This window comes from Stenella coeruleoalba (assembly GCF_951394435.1).
Source record: "Stenella coeruleoalba genome assembly, chromosome: 4".
In the NCBI taxonomy this organism is placed as follows: domain Eukaryota; kingdom Metazoa; phylum Chordata; class Mammalia; order Artiodactyla; family Delphinidae; genus Stenella; species Stenella coeruleoalba.
Window position 1 is genome coordinate 30,699,804 of NC_137149.1, and position 17,986 is coordinate 30,717,789.

General features: G+C 36.7%; 1 protein-coding gene across 3 annotated transcripts in view; it reads left to right on the plus strand.

The window, feature by feature from the left end:
- The window catches only part of COL25A1 (collagen type XXV alpha 1 chain), a gene marked incomplete at its 3' end in the record, with an annotated part of 460,030 nt that overhangs the window by 350,071 nt on the left and 91,973 nt on the right, over positions 1-17,986 (plus strand). For all 3 annotated transcript variants that reach the window (XM_079919359.1, XM_079919357.1, XM_079919358.1), the window contains exons 11-12: positions 5,245-5,271; positions 7,867-7,911. In XM_079919359.1, the coding sequence (XP_079775485.1) occupies positions 5,245-5,271; positions 7,867-7,911 (72 nt within the window). The remainder of the gene's footprint in view (positions 1-5,244; positions 5,272-7,866; positions 7,912-17,986) is intronic.

A 17,986-nucleotide genomic window follows, 5' to 3' on the forward strand; every position in this document is an offset into this window, starting at 1 on the left:
TCACTGTTGTGACCTCTCCCATTGCGGAGCACAGGCTCCGGTCGTGCCGGCTCAGTGGCCATGGCTCACGGGCCCAGCCGCTCCGCGGCATGTGGGAGTTTCCTGGACCGGGACACGAACCCGTGTCCCCTGCATCGACCGGCGGACTCTCAACCACTGCGCCACCAGGGAAGCCCATTCCTATAATTTTTATCAACTCAAAGTAAGCACCATTGTGCTTACAAGCACCTACAAGGCCATACACATGTGATCTCCCTCCTCCCCAGAGCCCCATCTTCTACTATCTACCTATTGCCTCCTCCGTGTTCTTTGAACACACTGAGCATATGCCCACCTCTTGGCCCTGTACTTGCTATTCCCTTGCCTGGAACATTCTTCCTCCTTCTACGTGCATGACTGTCTTGCCTGACCTCTTTCAGGGCTCTATCCAAGAGTCACTTTATCCTAGGCCTTCACTGACCCCCAAGTTAAAATGCCTCCACATCCACTCCCCCCAATCGCTACCCCCTATTTGCTTTAACACTTACCCCCTGACACAACTTTATATTTTACTTGTTTATGTTTTCACTGTCTTTCTCCATTCACTAGACTACGCAGTCCAGGAGGGCATGCATTTTTATTAATTTTGTTCACTACTGTATCCCCAGTGCCTAGAACATTGCCTCGCACTCAATGGGCATTCAAAAAACTGCTAAGTGGATGAATTCATGAATGAACCCAAAAGGATTCACTGAGCAATTACTGTGCCAGCTTCTGTGTATGATAAAAGACATGTAGAGTGAAGAAAGAAGTAACCTGACAATCACAACATTGTTGGTAAATTCTGGGAAAGAAGTGCTGTCATAGGGGTGCTTTGGAAAACAAAAGAAGGCGACCTAGCCCCAAGGGTGGAGGCACTGAGCCCTGAATTATGGAATGAGCGGAAGAGACAGGACCAGAGAGAAGAAGCCCATTAAAGGACCAGACAACCAGAGGTGCAGAGGTGTAGAGATGAGGAAGCATGGCTTATGTGGCAAACTACAACTGTTACAAAAGCTTGAACTTTTCTCTCAAAATCCATGGAAAGCCATGGAAGGATTTTTCAGCTGAGGCAAGGTAGAAACCTGTAAGCCTTTTAGAAAGCTCCCTCGGGCAGCACTGTGTAGAAAGGGTTGAAGAAGACTGAAAACACAGTGGCTTTTAGATGCGTGTCACAGTAGCTTAGGTGAGAGAGAAGCGGGTTGAATAAGAGCATGGTAATGCAGCTGAAGAAGAGGACAGACTGGAGAATGTTCCTGAGTAAGTATAGTATCTGGTGCACCCGGAGGCGGAGGAATCAACGATCACTCTCAGGCCCGAGTAACGCGGCTTTAGTAAAGGCAATCACCAAATGGGAACTATGGTATTTCTTTAACTTACTTGACTGCCATATTCTACATAATATTTTCCACAATCTTTAAAAATGGAATCTAGTGGGAGTGGGGAAAACAGGAAAGAAAATCAGTGCACTGTGTAATTTCCTACCTGTTTAGAACTTTTAAGTTTTCATAGCTCTCTATAGTCTTTTCTGAAAGACCATGAAAATTAGGTGTAAACATTTATCTGCAGATAAGTGATGTCGTTACTCTACACTTAGAACTTGTCGGTGGCTCATTTGGTTCTTATCTTCTGAATAAGGTTATGTCCATTGTGCAAAATCCTTTAATGAAAAAAGTTAATACATTCTACATCACCCAGAGCCTATACTGAAATGAGTACATTTTAAGGTTTAAATTATAGTTTAATGCTTCTGGAGTTAAACTTAAAGAAATATAGTTTAACATGTTAAGATTCTGTATATTACACAGTTTCCAATCTTGAGACATATACAAAGAAATGATTACAGAAAATAAAAGAGACCAGATTATTCTCATCTTAATTGGTCATCTGCAAAGTATATGCAAATATAAAAGTGCCCGCCAAGAAAATACCTAAGAAAGGAGCAATTCGTTGATTGATAAAAATGGACTAAAAAGATTGACTCTTTGGTTTGGAAGACTATTTGATTCAAACTTTTTAAGACATGGGGATAACAATAATGGAATTATTTTAGAAATCTTAGAATACTAGAACAACTAGTTTTAATTTTAGGAATAATAAGATACACTAGCTTGACAAGTGAATAATGAATATATGACATTCTTCATCCAAGTCATTATTCAGGCTGAGAATATAAGCAAGTTTAAAAAAGATTAGATTAGTCAGTCAGTGGTTCTATGACATTTACCCATTCCTTTATAAATTTGTATTTGTACTAGAAACTACAAAAGTACTCAAATGTAGACATCTTAACCAACTGGTAGTAGCATACCCTAACTTCAAAATCAATTTTTGATCAGTGAAGCTTTCATTTGTAAGCTTAAATTTATGACCACAATGTCACAGATATATAATGGGATTATTAATCAGAGAATGCTCAAAAAATATATACATGAGCAAAATATTGATCAAAATAGCTATTTGTGTGTGTGTGTACTTACTCGAATGTATGTCTGTGCCTTATATTCAACATTGCCTTTTCCCAGTTCCTCTCTAAAACAAAGACACTATCTTTGGCTTGTTACCATTTTTCCTGCCAGCAAGATCAAAGGAGTATATGCACATTTTTGGTAGCTGAGGATATATCCTTGGCAACATAGTTATGAAAATTTATAAGATATATATTCACAATTCAAAATTAATATTGTCTTTAAAACTGCTTTTATTTTTGGAGTTTAGCAAAAATGGCCGTAGTTTTCTAACAGTGAGAAAAATAATATATTTATTTTTTATAGCCATCCTTTGACTTTTATTAACTATTGTGTTAAAATATACAACTAATATAATTTCATAGATTTCAGAGTTGTGAGTAATCTTTCTAAATCTCTGACTTACTGTGATCATGCAGCAAAGACCAGATTAGAAAATACCAGATATGTTCATCTCTAGTTAAAACATTTGGTTTAAAATTTGCTCTTATTTTAATCTGAAATATTCCCTTCCAGGGTTATATATCAATGTAATGAAATGCCCAATTTTAGTGAACAATATTTTTTCAAGTGGCAGTTAGGTTTATAGTGGGAAACAAACCTGTTTGCATTGAACATATACATTCTCAGTCTAAACATTGAATTAATGTACTTTTTGTTATATGATTTCCTCTCTAACATCAACATTTTAAAAAGTGGAATACTCTGGAGACACTAGGAAAAATGGAATCATAGGCAATGATAAAACCCAAGTCTTTTCTTCACTCTCAGATCTCCTATCACTACAGCTTCCAAATTCTGCCTTTACTTAGCATTAACATTCACTTCCCAAACAATTTACCCAAGTAAGGAAATGATTACACATGTTTATGTGCTAAGGGGAAGGAACCGGTGCAGAGTGGGAGGCTCTGGTACAGATGCAGGGATAATTGATTGAGAAAGAGCCCTGAGGGCGAAGGCAAGGATGGATTCCAGAGTCTACTGGATGCATTTGCCCAGTGGGAGGAGAGCATCTTCCTCCTCTGATATAGTAAGGAGGGCCACATGGGTTTGAGTTGATGAGAGACATGATGTTGGGGGAATTTATGCCTGACAGCCTCTGTGTTCTCTGCAAAATCTAAGACGGGGAGAATTTTAAATTGAAGGAGTGAGATAAGCGGAGAAAAGATCAGACCACACAGATAGATGAGATAACAAGCTCATTAAGAAGGTTGAGTAAATTGAAAAGGAATATATATGGCAAAATTAACAATTGTTACATATAAGTGATGGATACATGGGTGTACATTATATTACTCTCCCTACCCTTTATTATGTTTTAAATTTTTTGTAATAAAAAGGGAAAAAGAAAAGAATTCACTTTCTTGCAGTTCCTAGGCTTGTAGGCCAGTATTAATTTTTTCATATGTCTAACATTCGATGTCCTTGCCTTCAGTGTCACCGAGTCAATAAAACTACATCCTACATTTTAAAAAAGGAATCTATAAAGGTGATATTGCACAGTGCACTTTCAGTAACCTAAAGCTGATTATATGAGGAAATTGTTAGTCTTCCTGTGAGGATTACAAAATAATTTATGAGGAACAGATTCTCTGAATGTTCCTAAACGTGGTGTATTTTTAATTAAAAAATTATGCATGACCAATTCTTTCTCTGATTACCACTCTAGTCCTTTTTTTATGTTATAGTCTGAATGTAAGATGCTGATTAACTGAAATGTCACACATTAAAAATAAGCTAGCCGTTAGTTTAATGTAATGAAATAAAGAGCTTTTTACATGGAATGATAGAGTACCTATAACTTTGTTAAAATATACTGAAATTAAAAGTATTTTTGAAAGAATTGGAAGAAAAGTGCTTAATATTTTTATTTAAAAAGAGACATCAAAAGTCAGAATTACAGCTCTCTTTGTGCTCTTTTCTACCATCCCAAAGCATGCCTCGCTCTAAATAAAGCCAACAGAATTCCAGCACTGACTTTGTGGTCCAAAAATTGCTAAATCTCAGAACTGCCACATTTCCATTTTAAATGTAAATATTCCCATTCGTCTTCCTAAATATTATATTTCTTCTCCTCTCCTCCCCTGCCCCAGTGTCACAGTTTATGCAACAGCTGACAGCATCTTTTGTTCCCTTTTCTGGTGCACACTACATGCCACAACTGACCTTGGCATCGCCTAGTTTGTAAACAAGTTTTTGGGCAGGTCAGTTGGCCACATTTCATAAGAGGAAGAATAGAGCAAAACATGTTTCTTTGTAATGCCATTCAATGATTTCCTTTGCAAATCTGCTTCCTGAAGTTTTGCAGATGCAGAAGTCATAGAACGTGTCAGTGTGCTGAGAACTGCGTTGTATTTTAAGTGCTTCTAGTAGTAACATCTCCAGCCTTCTATATGAGACTGATGTGATAGATTTGCAGGTATCTGAAGAAACAGATGCGCTGGAATGGCAAAGATTCTTTCTGTTTCGTTTTAGTTGAAATATAGTTGATTTACAATGTTGTGACCCTTTTTTTTAAAGGAAAAAATCAGAATCCTACTGCATATGCTTAATGTTCTTCAAAAGAGAACAAGAGAGAAGAAAAGACCCATTGTGCACTTCCAACCGAAAATTTTCATTTTCCTTGATGTACAAAACATCACTATATTTCAGCATGACAAATATCAATAGAACCTTACAGAATAGGACAGTTTTAATCAGTCATTTAAGTTTAAATGGTTGCGATATTATGTTTATTGAATTGTTTTTCTTTTCCTAGGGTCCTCTGGGGTCTCCAGGACAAAAGGTAGAGTATAAAAAATACTGTGAAGGTAATTATACTCCCATCGCCTAATGGCTAGTCAGAGAAGTGAATGGAATTAGCTACTGTAAGTCATGCCAAAGCAGTCTGGTTTGTGCATTCTGCTTTCTAAAAATACAGTCATGTAATGTTAGCCATTCGATTTCTAATCGACTCTATTATAGAAAAGTCAATAAATCCAGAGCAGACTCTTTTTAAGCTGTTTGCCAAACTTGTAGGTTATTGAGGTTTTAATTCAAATCCTTGTAAAACATCATGAGAAAACTTAGAATGTGAAGGGTCATAAGGCATTGCAAATTAATTGCGTGGTCTTGCACAAATATGTGATTGTTAAATGACTGTTAGACCAGAACAAAGGATATTCTTGTTGCTTGGTGGCTATATTTAAGTGGTCCACTAGTGTCTTCCTTTGCTGAGGTAGCCCAAAAACTGGCTTCCTGACTGTCATTTCAACGTTATCCAGAGCCGTCAGAATTGACCCTTTACATTCTGATGGAGAAAGTCTAGCACTTCTAAAATTACATCAATACATCAGTAGCAGGTAGATGGCCCTTTGCCAATAAAATATCACTAAGTCCCCTTCCCCATCACACCTCCCACCCCATAAAGATGACAAAAAAGGATATTTAACCTGCAGAAAACTAAAGAAAATAATTGTATTACAACAGGTGGAAAAGTGATTATTCTTTATCTTTGGAATCCATCAAAGTTAGAGATGTTTTATCCCCCAAGCTTGGGCATGTGGCATCTGTTGAAACATAATCCCACAAACCAAGTAAAAGCCAATGCATTGTGAGACAACTTGTGTATAGGAACAATTTGTCCTTAGCAATAATGTCTCTATTAAGTATGGTGTGAAATTGTAAAGCTACCCTAATCCACATGCGACCAGGATGAAATTACTGCCTCAGGCTTCGGGAAGTCCTTTAATGAGCCACTCAGTATAATCACCAAGAAAGCACTAAGGAACTTGCTATCTCAATTTGTTTTGCATGTAATGACTATATTTTTAATAAACTTTATTTTTTAGAGCAGTTTTAGATTTATAATTACTATTTTAATTTTTTTCCATTATTCTTAAAGAAATTTAATATTATACAGCTACTAAGAAAAATCTGTTTTCTAGTGCTAAACAAAAAATAAGCACATCCTATTTAGAAATGGTTCCTACAGAGCCTCAAAGGAAGGTGTGTGAAGGGAAATCACTATTTGAAAACATTTGTTAATGTTTCTGTATCCAGTTAAATGTCAGATTTTCTCAGGTAGTAATTAGCTTTCTGATTCTCAGTTCAACTACCTATGTCCAATCATTGTAATCACCCCAGTGCATGTGTGCACACTTCCAAGTGTGCGTGCACATACACACACACACACACACACACACACACACACACACACTTAAGATAATATTTTATGTGTAGAAGTTGTGTTGTTCCTAGCTGGTGTTTACCATTTGCAGCATCCTTTCTAGTCTACTTTGGAAGATGTATTCACACTCATGTGGTTTAAACACACTCCCTGAGAGTCTCAGGGAAATGCTTTCAAATACAACAAATTTAGGTTTACAACATGGGTCCCTTATTTGTCTAACTGTGGAGCAAGTGGGTGTTATTTTAATTACCTTTCATTTTATGTTATTTAATTTCATGAAATTCAGGAGTTACTGCTACTGCTAGGCTTTTTCCAGATGAAACTAAGCATATTTAATTCTTTTTTAAAAAATATTTATTTATTTGGTTGCGCTAGGTCTTAGCTGCAGCAGGTGGGCTCCTTAATTGTGGCTCCAGGGCTCCTTGGTTGTGAAAGGCAGGCTCCTTAGTTGCAGCATGCAAACTCATAGTTGCAGCATGCATATGGGATCTAGTTCCCTGACCTGGGATCAAAGCCGGTCTCCCTGCATTGGAAGCGCAGAGTCTTATCCACTGCGCCACCAATGAAGCCCCGGGCAAGTTTAATTCTTTTGTGTGTGTGTGTGCGTGTGTGTTTACATATTTATTTATTTATTTATAACATCTTTATTGGCGTATAATTGCTTTACAGTGGTGTGTTAGTTTCTGCTGTATAACAAAGTGAATCAGCTATACATATACATATATCCCCATATCTCCTCACTCTTGCATCTCCCTCCCACCCTCCCTATCCCACCCCTCTAGGTGGACACAAAGCACTGAGCTGATCTCCCTGTGCTATGCAGCTGCTTCCCACTAGCTATCTATTTTACATTTGGTAGTGTATATATGTCCATGCCATGTTTATTAAAAGCACCCGAATTTAGAGCTATGTGGCCTTCTGATAGCTCTAAAACTCAATTTATGATGTGAATTTCTTTAAAATCTTATTAGCATTAAGTAGATATTTACAAACGTGGTTAAATTTAACTTAATGGTTTTTGGAAAAGCTTGATGAATCTGTTTACATTATTGTATATTTGAACACAGTAGATAAGATCTGAAAAACAGCCTCCCAGACATGTTTTTATCAAGGTAAAGTTATGGCTGACATATCTAATACAATATAAATTTAGAATTGAAATACTTTGTGATTATGATATCGATTTATTTCAATCATGTGTCTCCTTAGGGTTCTGTTGGAGCACCCGGAATTCCAGGGATGAATGGGCAAAAGGTGAGTTCTATAGAATATACTACTTTTGATCATTTGGGGAGGATTAAAATCACAAAGTTTTTCTAGTCAGTAATGTTGGTAATAAGTTTATGTGCTCATAAAAAGATTACATATACTTTTGAAATATAGGAATATTATGGGGCAAATGATCAAATTAGTTTAATTTTTAAACTAGTGCACTAAATAGCCAGAAACTCTTTTATTTTTATTTTATTTTATTTTGATATGTATGAGACCCAACTATATGTTTCTCATAAATATATTTGGAGTACAAAACATGCTGTGTTTAACATTAATTGTGATAAAATGCACTCTGGTTTATTCTTGTTATAGCAGGCTAATAGACATTACTTCTTTCATTAACAAAAGTTATTCCTACAGAGGGACCCTATTGGAATCTTGTGAATTCAGAAGCAAGCTGTTTTTACTGTTAAGCAAAATTAGGAGTTAGACTTGCTAAGCTCTTTATTGTACTGTTAATAATGAAAGGAAAAAATGTAAGGAAAAAAGAACCCACAGCTCTACATAGACATATCTATGTGCCTGTGTACATTTATTCCTGCAACATACTTGCAGCTGGACAAAGCATCTAGCTGTATCCCACAGGTGGACCTGATATCCTGTGCTCCTCAACACTGCTGAGTTTCTCTTCAATCTGGAACCTCTACAGAGACCAGGAAAGCCATTGTGGTGGCTACCAAAGCCGCTATCTGGGCCCATCTACCAGGAGCCAAAGAGCTGAGCTAGGGACTTCCCTGTCTCCCTCAGAGCTTTGGGACTGGCCCTTTGAAATCCTGGGACTCATCAGCTTGTCTTCCCAGAGGACTTTAAATCCATGCACTCTGAATTGAGTTCTGAAATCATAAGGAGCCCAACCCTTACAGACTTCCTTGTGACCTCTCCCATGTTGTCCACATTTTCTTCTCCAATGAGACATAAATAATAACAATTTAAAACCTACTGAGTGGCTAAGAACATGGGTCTGCCACTTAGAGACTGTGTGAATTTTGGCAAAGTCCTTGAATTCTCTGGCCTCAGTTTCCTCATTTGTAAATGGGAGACAGTAGCAATTCCTACCTAATAAGGTTAATGTGAGGCTTAATGAGGAAATAGACATAAAGCCCGTATGACCATGTTTGATATTACTATTAAACTTCTCCTTCACCTCATTTTAGTGAAATTCTGGAAATTTGATTGACCTACGTTTTCGGGTTTTTTAATTTTTATTTATTTTTGGCTGCATTGGGTCTTCGTTGCTGCGCACAGTCTTTCTCTAGTTGCAGCGAGCGGCGGCTACTCTTCGTTGCGGTGCACGGGCTTCTCATTGCGGTGACTTCTCTTGTGGTGGAGCACGGGCTCTAGGCGCGCGGGCTCAGTAGTTGTGGCTCGCGGGCTCTAGAGCACAGGCTTAGTAGTTGTGGCACACAGGCTTTGTTGTTCTGCGGCGTGTGGGATCTTCCTAGACCAGGGCTCGAACCCTTGTCCCCTGCATTGGCAGGTGGATTCTTAACCACTGCGCCACCAGGGAAGTCCCTTGACCTATGTTTTAAGAGACTCTCTTTTTCCAGAATTTCTCGATTCCCAAGTGAAATTAGTGTTGTCAACCAAATCTTATGGTAGCCTGTGGTCCCCAAATCAAATACGGGCTCTCATCAGTAGTTAAATGCCCATGTCACAGCCCTATTTTCCACTTGGTAAAATGTATATCCATTTGCTTCACAAATCCTGGTAAAGACAGAAGATTAACTTTCTATTTAGAATATTGCAGCTTACGGAGGGAAACATAAGCAAAAATTTGAAAGTATATTCATTCTATGAAGAATTTAAAAATTGTGTAACTCAAGGTAATATTTAGAAAGGACAAAATATGCATATAACATAAATGCTGTTTTTAACATTTGGTGAAAAACAAAACTTGTATGCCTAAGGTTAATGTTTTGCTTTCTCTTTGTTTCTTTTCTTTTTCCAACTTTGAGACAATCGTGAAAATTCATAGAATCCTTTAGCCTGAAACAAAACAACTTTAAAACTGTCACATATATGCTTATGAAGACTGCATATTCTTTATTTTTGCAAAGGAAATATGCAATTTCCTTAGCAAGAGAAAGGAATGTGACATTTTCTTGTCCTACTCACCAAGTTTAACTTATATTTCAAGGAAATACACAGTTAATATTTGCAGTTTTATGTCTTGTTATACATCTTTATAGCATTTTTAAAGTGTTTTCTGTAAAACCTAGGGAAGCTAAATGATTTCATACTTTTATGAAGGTATCAGCAAAGTGTAGTTCAAGACTTTTTTTTCCTACTCCATAGAACTTAACTAAAACTTTGTGTTAATCCTAGCCATTATCTAACATTTGTAATACTTGTTACATCATCTTTAGGACAATAAGGTGCAAAAACATGAGTCCACTGAAAAAGCAGATCATTTAGACAGTAAAAACAAAGTTGAAAGTGGAGTAATAATTCTATACTTAAAGCTATGAAATGTATCTTGGTTCTCTAGAATTTATTTTCCAGAAAGAGAACTTACAATGACATTAATCATTTTTTAAAGCACCTCGATGTCCTTAAACCGTCTTAAGAAAAAAAATTTTTTGCACATCCCAATTTCACTTTTTCCAAAGAAGTACTTTTGATGCTTAGAAGATCATTTTCAAGTAATGGTTAAGGATCAATATGATTTCTAAGCCATCAGGAACATGGCACATAACAACTAGAAAATCAAAAGATTTCTCTCTTGTAAAAACAAAGAAACTGGTTTAAGCAAATATTTTGTTAGTCTACCCCTAAAATATTTCCCATCCATTCAGATTGACAAAATTGGTGATTGGCTTTGGCCAATAACTTGATGATGACATTTTTTTTTACATTATTTTTCTTTAAATTTTGGTCAACTTGATTGCTAATCTGAATATTTCTTATTTGTGTAATGGTCCTCCAGTTCTTCAGATAGTACTGGGAAAAAAGACCTACATGAGCAGTAACGTGGCATTCAACTCCAGTCTAGCCCCTTCTGGCATCACAATCTATCAAGAGCTACTAAGCACCCTTCTCTGAAAAGTGGGAGGTGGTGTGGTATGTGGTCCTTGCAGTCCGAGAGAGAAGGCTTCAAGTCCTTGTCCTTCTTTGGGCAGGTTACTTAAATGTTTCTAAGGCTCCAGTGTAACATATTAATATAGACTTTGCAGTATTAACTAGATAATGTATCTAAGTGAACATAATGTAGTTGGGGCTCAATAAATATTATCAAGTATCTGTAGTAGTATCACACTTCAAGAATTTCAACAAATGAGCCCTAGGCTTACCCTCAAGAAGGAAGTGAAGCCAGTTGAATTTATGATGGGAAGAAAATGAAGATGCAAAGTCACACATGAAGATAAAATATTTCTGTCTCCCCTGACTCTTTCTCCATTGATGCACCCCATTCCCAGTAGTTGGAATACAAATACTATAGATAAGGGAAAGAGAAAGAGGAAGACACATCTCACATTATTTCGAAAGCTCAGTCACCGGTGTGGGGTCGTGTAGGAGCGCTGACCTGGAGTTGAGATATTCTGTGCTCTTCCACTTTGAAAGTTCCTCTTCCTCTCTAGGCTCCAGGCGGCTCCATTTGCAGAATGAGAGAAGGGGCTGTACTAATTTATTTCTAAGTCTCTAAGAGATCATGTGCATCCACAAAAAGTCACCCAAGTCTCTTTTCCAATTCAACCAGCTTCTAGCATCGTCTGTCTCCAGTTCTGAAAGCAGTTGTTTCCATAATTTGGACTTCCTCCCAATAGCCAAAGCAGTTAGGGTAAATGTAATGCTAGGTCTCACCTAAAAAAGTAAACTGTTGCCTTCTTTGCTTCTGGCTAATTGCACTGGGCACAAAAATTTCTGTAATTCTCATGAACAGATCTTGTTGGTTCGGAGATATTATAAACATTTTATTTGTGCCCCTTCATTCATTCTCTCTCTCTCTCTCTCTCTCTCTCTCTCTCTCTCTCTCTCACACACACACACACACACACACACACACACACACACACACATGCATATATGAAGAGATGTATATCTGAATATTTGTCAATTAAACCCTACTTAGATACTGGAGAAGTGGGCTTTAAAATTATTTTGTGGTAGAAGCATTTTTTAGACTAAAGAACCCTTTGACAAAATAAATTGCTGTCTGTAATTTTTGTTTCTCTATATATTTATATATGTATTATGTATATAATTTGTGTTTGTATATATATTTATATATTATATATATTTAAATATATATAGGTATATCTATACATCTATATATCAACTCTTAATAGGTGTTATTAGAACACTGCTTTTTTTCTACTCTTTTCACATTTTCACTTTAATTGGCATACATAAGAATAAATCATCATTATGACAATATATTTGAATAGCAAGCAGTGCCCAGCACTGTGCAAATGCCATAGGAGAAAAGATCTGGGGGTAATGATAGGGCACATTAAAGGTCTACTTTGTGCAGCTCTCACATCCTTGTCTCTGTTACCATAAAATTAATGTTAAAGAGTTTCAGGATTAAAAGCAAATTATTTTGTCTAAGCAAGCTAGAATTTTTCTGAGGATCCAGAGTCATAGTTTTGCTTCCAAAGCAAAAGATAAATATCACATGATCTTGTTTCATGTATTTTTCAAATACTTTCTATAGTTTATTATATTTAAAACTTCAAAATACAATATAAATAAAATATTGATATTAGTGTATCATCTTGAATCTATCCCAGATAGCTGTATGATTTTTAACTAACATTAAAATTTAATTAGTTTATAGCTATGGTATTAAGAGTTCCTTTTCATCTCTTATCCATGAGTCTCACAGTTCTCCACTGACATTAATCCTCACAGCATACTTCTAATGGCATTTTTATTGTAAGTATATTTAGAGAACAGATAAATGGAAGCTCTCAGACTTCCAAAGGTCAAACTGTTGATTCAAGTCTATACAGTGAGCTATATACAATGAACTCAATATTTTTTATCCCTTATTCACTTTCTGTAACCACTAAATGAACTCTTTTCTTTTGCTACCTTTGACTTTATCATTAAAATGTCTGAATTAAATTCCTGAAGGATTTAAGTATGTTGTAGTTCTGATTATATCCTGACTAGGTAGCATAAATTTACCCAGGGATCTATTACCCAATATATTTATAACTTTCCAATTTTAGACTTTAAGAAAAGATATAGTGAGTAAATGAAGTGATTGATGTTTGATTCCAGATTAATTAATAGTTTAGGGAAATTGTCTTACAGCAATTTAATACTTTGCAGATTAAAGTTGAGAGTTAAATTATTTTTATTAATTTTTCTGCCTTTTGAAGTTAGTGACTATGTGCATTAGAATTCTAAGAATACATGACTGTGTTTTCTCTGGTAACTATGATAATAGGATGCTTTCTATCTTCTTGAAGAAACATCATCACTTTCCTATTACAGGATATTTCTCTTTTTTCCAGTTTTATTGAAATATAATTGGCATATATCACTGTATGATTTTTAGGTATATAGCATAAAGGTTTGACTTACACATATAGTGATATGACTACCACAATAAGTTTAGTTAACATTCACCATCTCATATAGATAACAATAAAAAGAAATGGAAGAAAAAGAAAAAAGTTTCTCCTTATAATGAGAACTCTTAGGATTACTCTCTTAACTTTCATATACATCATACAACAATGGTAACTATAGTTATCATGTTGTACATTACATCTTTAGCATCTTATAATCCGAAGTTTGTACCTTTGGGGAAGGTCACCTTCCTGAAGTGGTCACCTTCTGTCAATTCCTACTCTACCCAAAACCTCCAAGCCCCAACCTCTGGGAACTACAAATCTAATCTTTTTCTGTGAGTTTGTTTTTTTGTTGTTTGTGTTTGTTTGTTTTTTTAGATTCCACATAGAGTTGAGATCATAAAGTATTTTTGTCTTTCTCTGTCTGACTTATTTCACTTAACATAATGCCCTAAAGGTCCATCCATGTTGTCACAAATGGCAGTATTTCCTCATTTATTATGGCTGAACAATATTCCATTGTGTATATATATACACCATAACTTCTTTATCCATTCATCTGTGGATGGACACTAGGGTTGTTTCCATGTTTTGGCTATTGTAAGTAATGTTGCTGTGAACATGGGGTGCAGGTATCTTTTTAATTTAGTGTTTTCATTTCCTTTGTATATATTCCCTGCAGTGAAATTGCTGAATCATGTGGTAGTTCTGTTTTTAATTCTTTGAGGACCCTCCATACTGTTTTCCATAGTGGATGCACCAATTTACAGTCCCACCAACAGTGCACAAGTGTTCTCTTTTCTCCACATCCTCATGAGCTTTTGTTATCTCGTGTCTTTTTTGAAGATGGCCATTCTGACAGGTGTGATGCGATATCTCATTGTGGTTTTGATTTGCATTTCCCTGATGATTGGTGATGTTGAGCATCTTTTCATGTGCCTGTTGGCAATTCGTATACAGGATCTTTCATATAGTAAAATCACATCATCCTTGAGTTCTATACATATATTCTCGGGCATTTTTTTATACGAGCTTACTCTTAAAGGGACTTTTCACTCAATTTTACTTGTTAAGTAAAACAAAAGCTATTTCTATTCTTTATATAATTAATTTTAAGTTCTTTTACAAGGGGATAAAAAGTTGCTTGAAAGAAGTACTGTAATGCTGGCTTGAAATAAAGCAATTATAGTAATTTAAAAAAAAAAAAAACACTTTCCCCCGACTTCATTTAGGCGTGTTACTATAAAAGTTAATACTAGTTATCATTCTGCTAAAGGGTAATATTGGGAGAGGGAAGACTAAATAGTTGAGGAAATGGTATTGGTGGGGGAAGGGGTGTGAGAGAAAGGAAAGCTGATCACAGACTATTGCAAAACAAAGCAACAACAAGGGAAATGTGTTTGAATGAATTATGACATCATCAAGTCCACTTATTTTCTGTTTTAGCTGAAAAGACACTATATTTTATAGATGAGATCACCAAAATATTATTTACCAGATCTGATTAAACTGCATATATAATCTGGTGATTTTTTTAAAAAACTTACCTTAAACGTTTTCATTGATTTATTTACCAATTCCTTCAATCTTCCATTCAACAAATCTTTTTCAGCCTTTACTACTAAGTACAAGGCAGCGTCTGAGCACGGACATTAATGCTGTCTCTGCCTCATGGAATTTCAGCCTATGGTGAATAAGGACATTATATGAAGTTATACTAAAGATCTGGTAAATGACAATGCTGTTAAGTACTACAGCGGAGGAGCACAGGACAGCCTGGCTTGGTGCAAAAGGGTCAAGTAGTGCTTCCCTGAATAGGCGACTTTAGGTGCAACTCAAACAGTGAACAGCAGTTGGTAAAGGGAAGAGAAAATATCACTACGTTGCAGTACTTACAGTTCAAGTTAGACAACCTTGGTCTTAGAATTTTGTTCCTAAAACACCATATTATTAACCACTTTAGGGTTTTTGTATTCATCTTGGACTGCTTTTTTTCCAAGTTTCTTACCACTAAAATAGTAAGTCAGTATAAATCACAGAGCCTGTTCTTGTATCATTAGATTTGATCTCTGAATGACATTCTTGATTTTGAAATTTGCATTAAAAATAAGGCTGCAATGAAATAACTTATTGTGACAATCATAACAGCTTAACATTTACCCAATTCCATCTCTTTGATACTAGGCCACATTGCCAAGGGCATAGGAACCATTACCCAATTATGAAACAGCATCAGTGGGGTTAATTTAGGAGAAATTGAATTTCTTTCAGGATCTTCTTCTCTGTCTTCTCTGCCCAATGCAGACAATAGAAGAATGCAGTATGTAATACTAACATGTATTTAGCATTTACTAACTGCCGGGCACTGTCCTAAGTTTACCTCACTTATTCCTCACAGCAATTCTATGAAGTGAATACTATTATTATCTCCATTTTATTAATGAGGAAACCAAGGTGCAGAAAGGATATCTTTCCCAGGGTCACTGAGGTGTTTGTGGTAGAGTTCAACTTCAAAGCCAGTTTGTTGGCTCCAGCTGTTAAGAGTGTGGATTTTAAATTCAGAAAATTCCATCTTTGCTGTTCAGTATATGTATGATCTTGGACAAGTTACTTTCCTCCTCTGAGCTTTAGTTTCTTCATTTGTCAAATGAAGATTGTCATGTTCACCTCAAAGTTTGTTTGTTTTTTCATCTCAAAATTTAATCGGACAAAATGAAGGAAGTATAGAATGTTAACTGTTTATTTTAAAACATTATTAAATAAGAGCAGACTATTTTCCACTTTGAATTGGGGGCATTAAGAACTCCATGACTCAGAAACCTCCTGGGTGTATAAGTGAATGTTAGTAAGAACTATTATCTCTTTCTACTACTTTTCACTGATCTTTAGAGTTTTTTCCATTAAGACATAACCACTTACCACTTCTATGAATAATTAGGCACATGTCTTCCAAGTGAAAAGAATAATTTATCATTCAGACTATACATAGATTTATTATTAGGAACTATACTTTAGGAAAGAAGAAATTACCTGGGTTTTTAAACTTTAAAAAAGGGTATATTATCAAGGGCACGTTATGTTGCAAGTCATAGAATACTTAACAGAACTAGTTTTTAAAATAAAGGTATTTATTGGTCATGTAGCTTGGAGGTCCAGCACTCATGCAGGCTTCAGCGTTGCTTTGTCCTGGCACCTAAACCTCATCACTAAAAACTCATTTCTTCCATCTTGTCACTCTTTCTTTCACGTTGCTGCCTTCACTCTAATTCCTGCTCTCCTCTTGTTTGGAAGGGGGCTGCCAGTCATGCCTAGGGCTTCATTCTTTCCTATCTACATCCAGAGAGTGAATGAGAGTCTTTCCCCAAACATCCAACGCCACTTCTGAGTTTCTTTGTCATTGGATACACAGAAGTCCCCGCCTCTTCCTCATTCCTGCACTAGGGGAATATCAGATGCTGATTAGCTGTTGCTACTGCAGTTCCTTTTCTAGCAGCCCTAGTCATGCACAAAGTTGCAATAAACACTAATTATCTAATTTAGAAGAGATTCGTGTAAGACACGAGAGCTGAACAAAGTGTGTTGTATCTGACTTATCCCAGTCCTAACAACCTCTTCCAGGTCACATACCCCCTTCATCCATTTTGATATTTTGTCTTCCTAAAACATGTCATTATTCTTAACCTTTCTTTTCCATAAGAGTACACGCAGAGAACAATGTCTCTGATACACGTAAAAGAGACCCCCACCCCACACTGTGACATCATGTTCCCAGGCTGGTTTTTGGTGACTTTTGCACCTTTTATAAGTTATTTAAAAGGGAATACTGCACAGTGTTTCCCTTAGACCCGGGCAGTGTTTCTCTTCACCCTCTTTTGTCCCTCTTACGTTGGGTCCGTCCCCACGGGGTGAAAAGTCCACAGGGCCAAGGAGACATGCCCACTCAAAGCCCAGATCCCTGCTTCTAGATCACAGCGCAGGTACCCAGGACTCAAGAATTCCTGCTTCTATTGTGCTGAGTCTGCTTCCGTTGCCCGTAGTGGCCTCTCCCCCAGGTCCATTTTCCCAAGGGTGAACCACACAGCTGGCGTGTGCGCCTGTACACCTGTGAGGGGCCTAGAGCAGCTATTGGTGGGGAGCTTTGGGCAGAGCTTGCAGGCCATGGTGTCCACACGCAGCCCCAAAGTCCCTTCTTGATGAATAAGAGAACTGGGGTTGGGAAGAGAAGGGAAGACATTAGCAGGGAGGGTTGAGATGGGGGGTCACCCATGTGTACTTCTCCCTAGACCTTCGCATTTTAGGGGTGTGCTCAAGGCAGATCATTCTTCTCCCCTGTAAATTTCATCCAGATAAACTCAACTTAGCTATTTTCTGTGACCCCTAAATTCTTAGCTATCTCTTTGCATTTGAATTTCTTTGTTCAAGTTATATCTTGTACATTTCTGTCTACGTTAGCCGTACAAAAAACGCGAATAAAAGTGTTAACCACAAACTTATTTCTGAAATAGTTCATACTGTAGCACTATTGATACAAC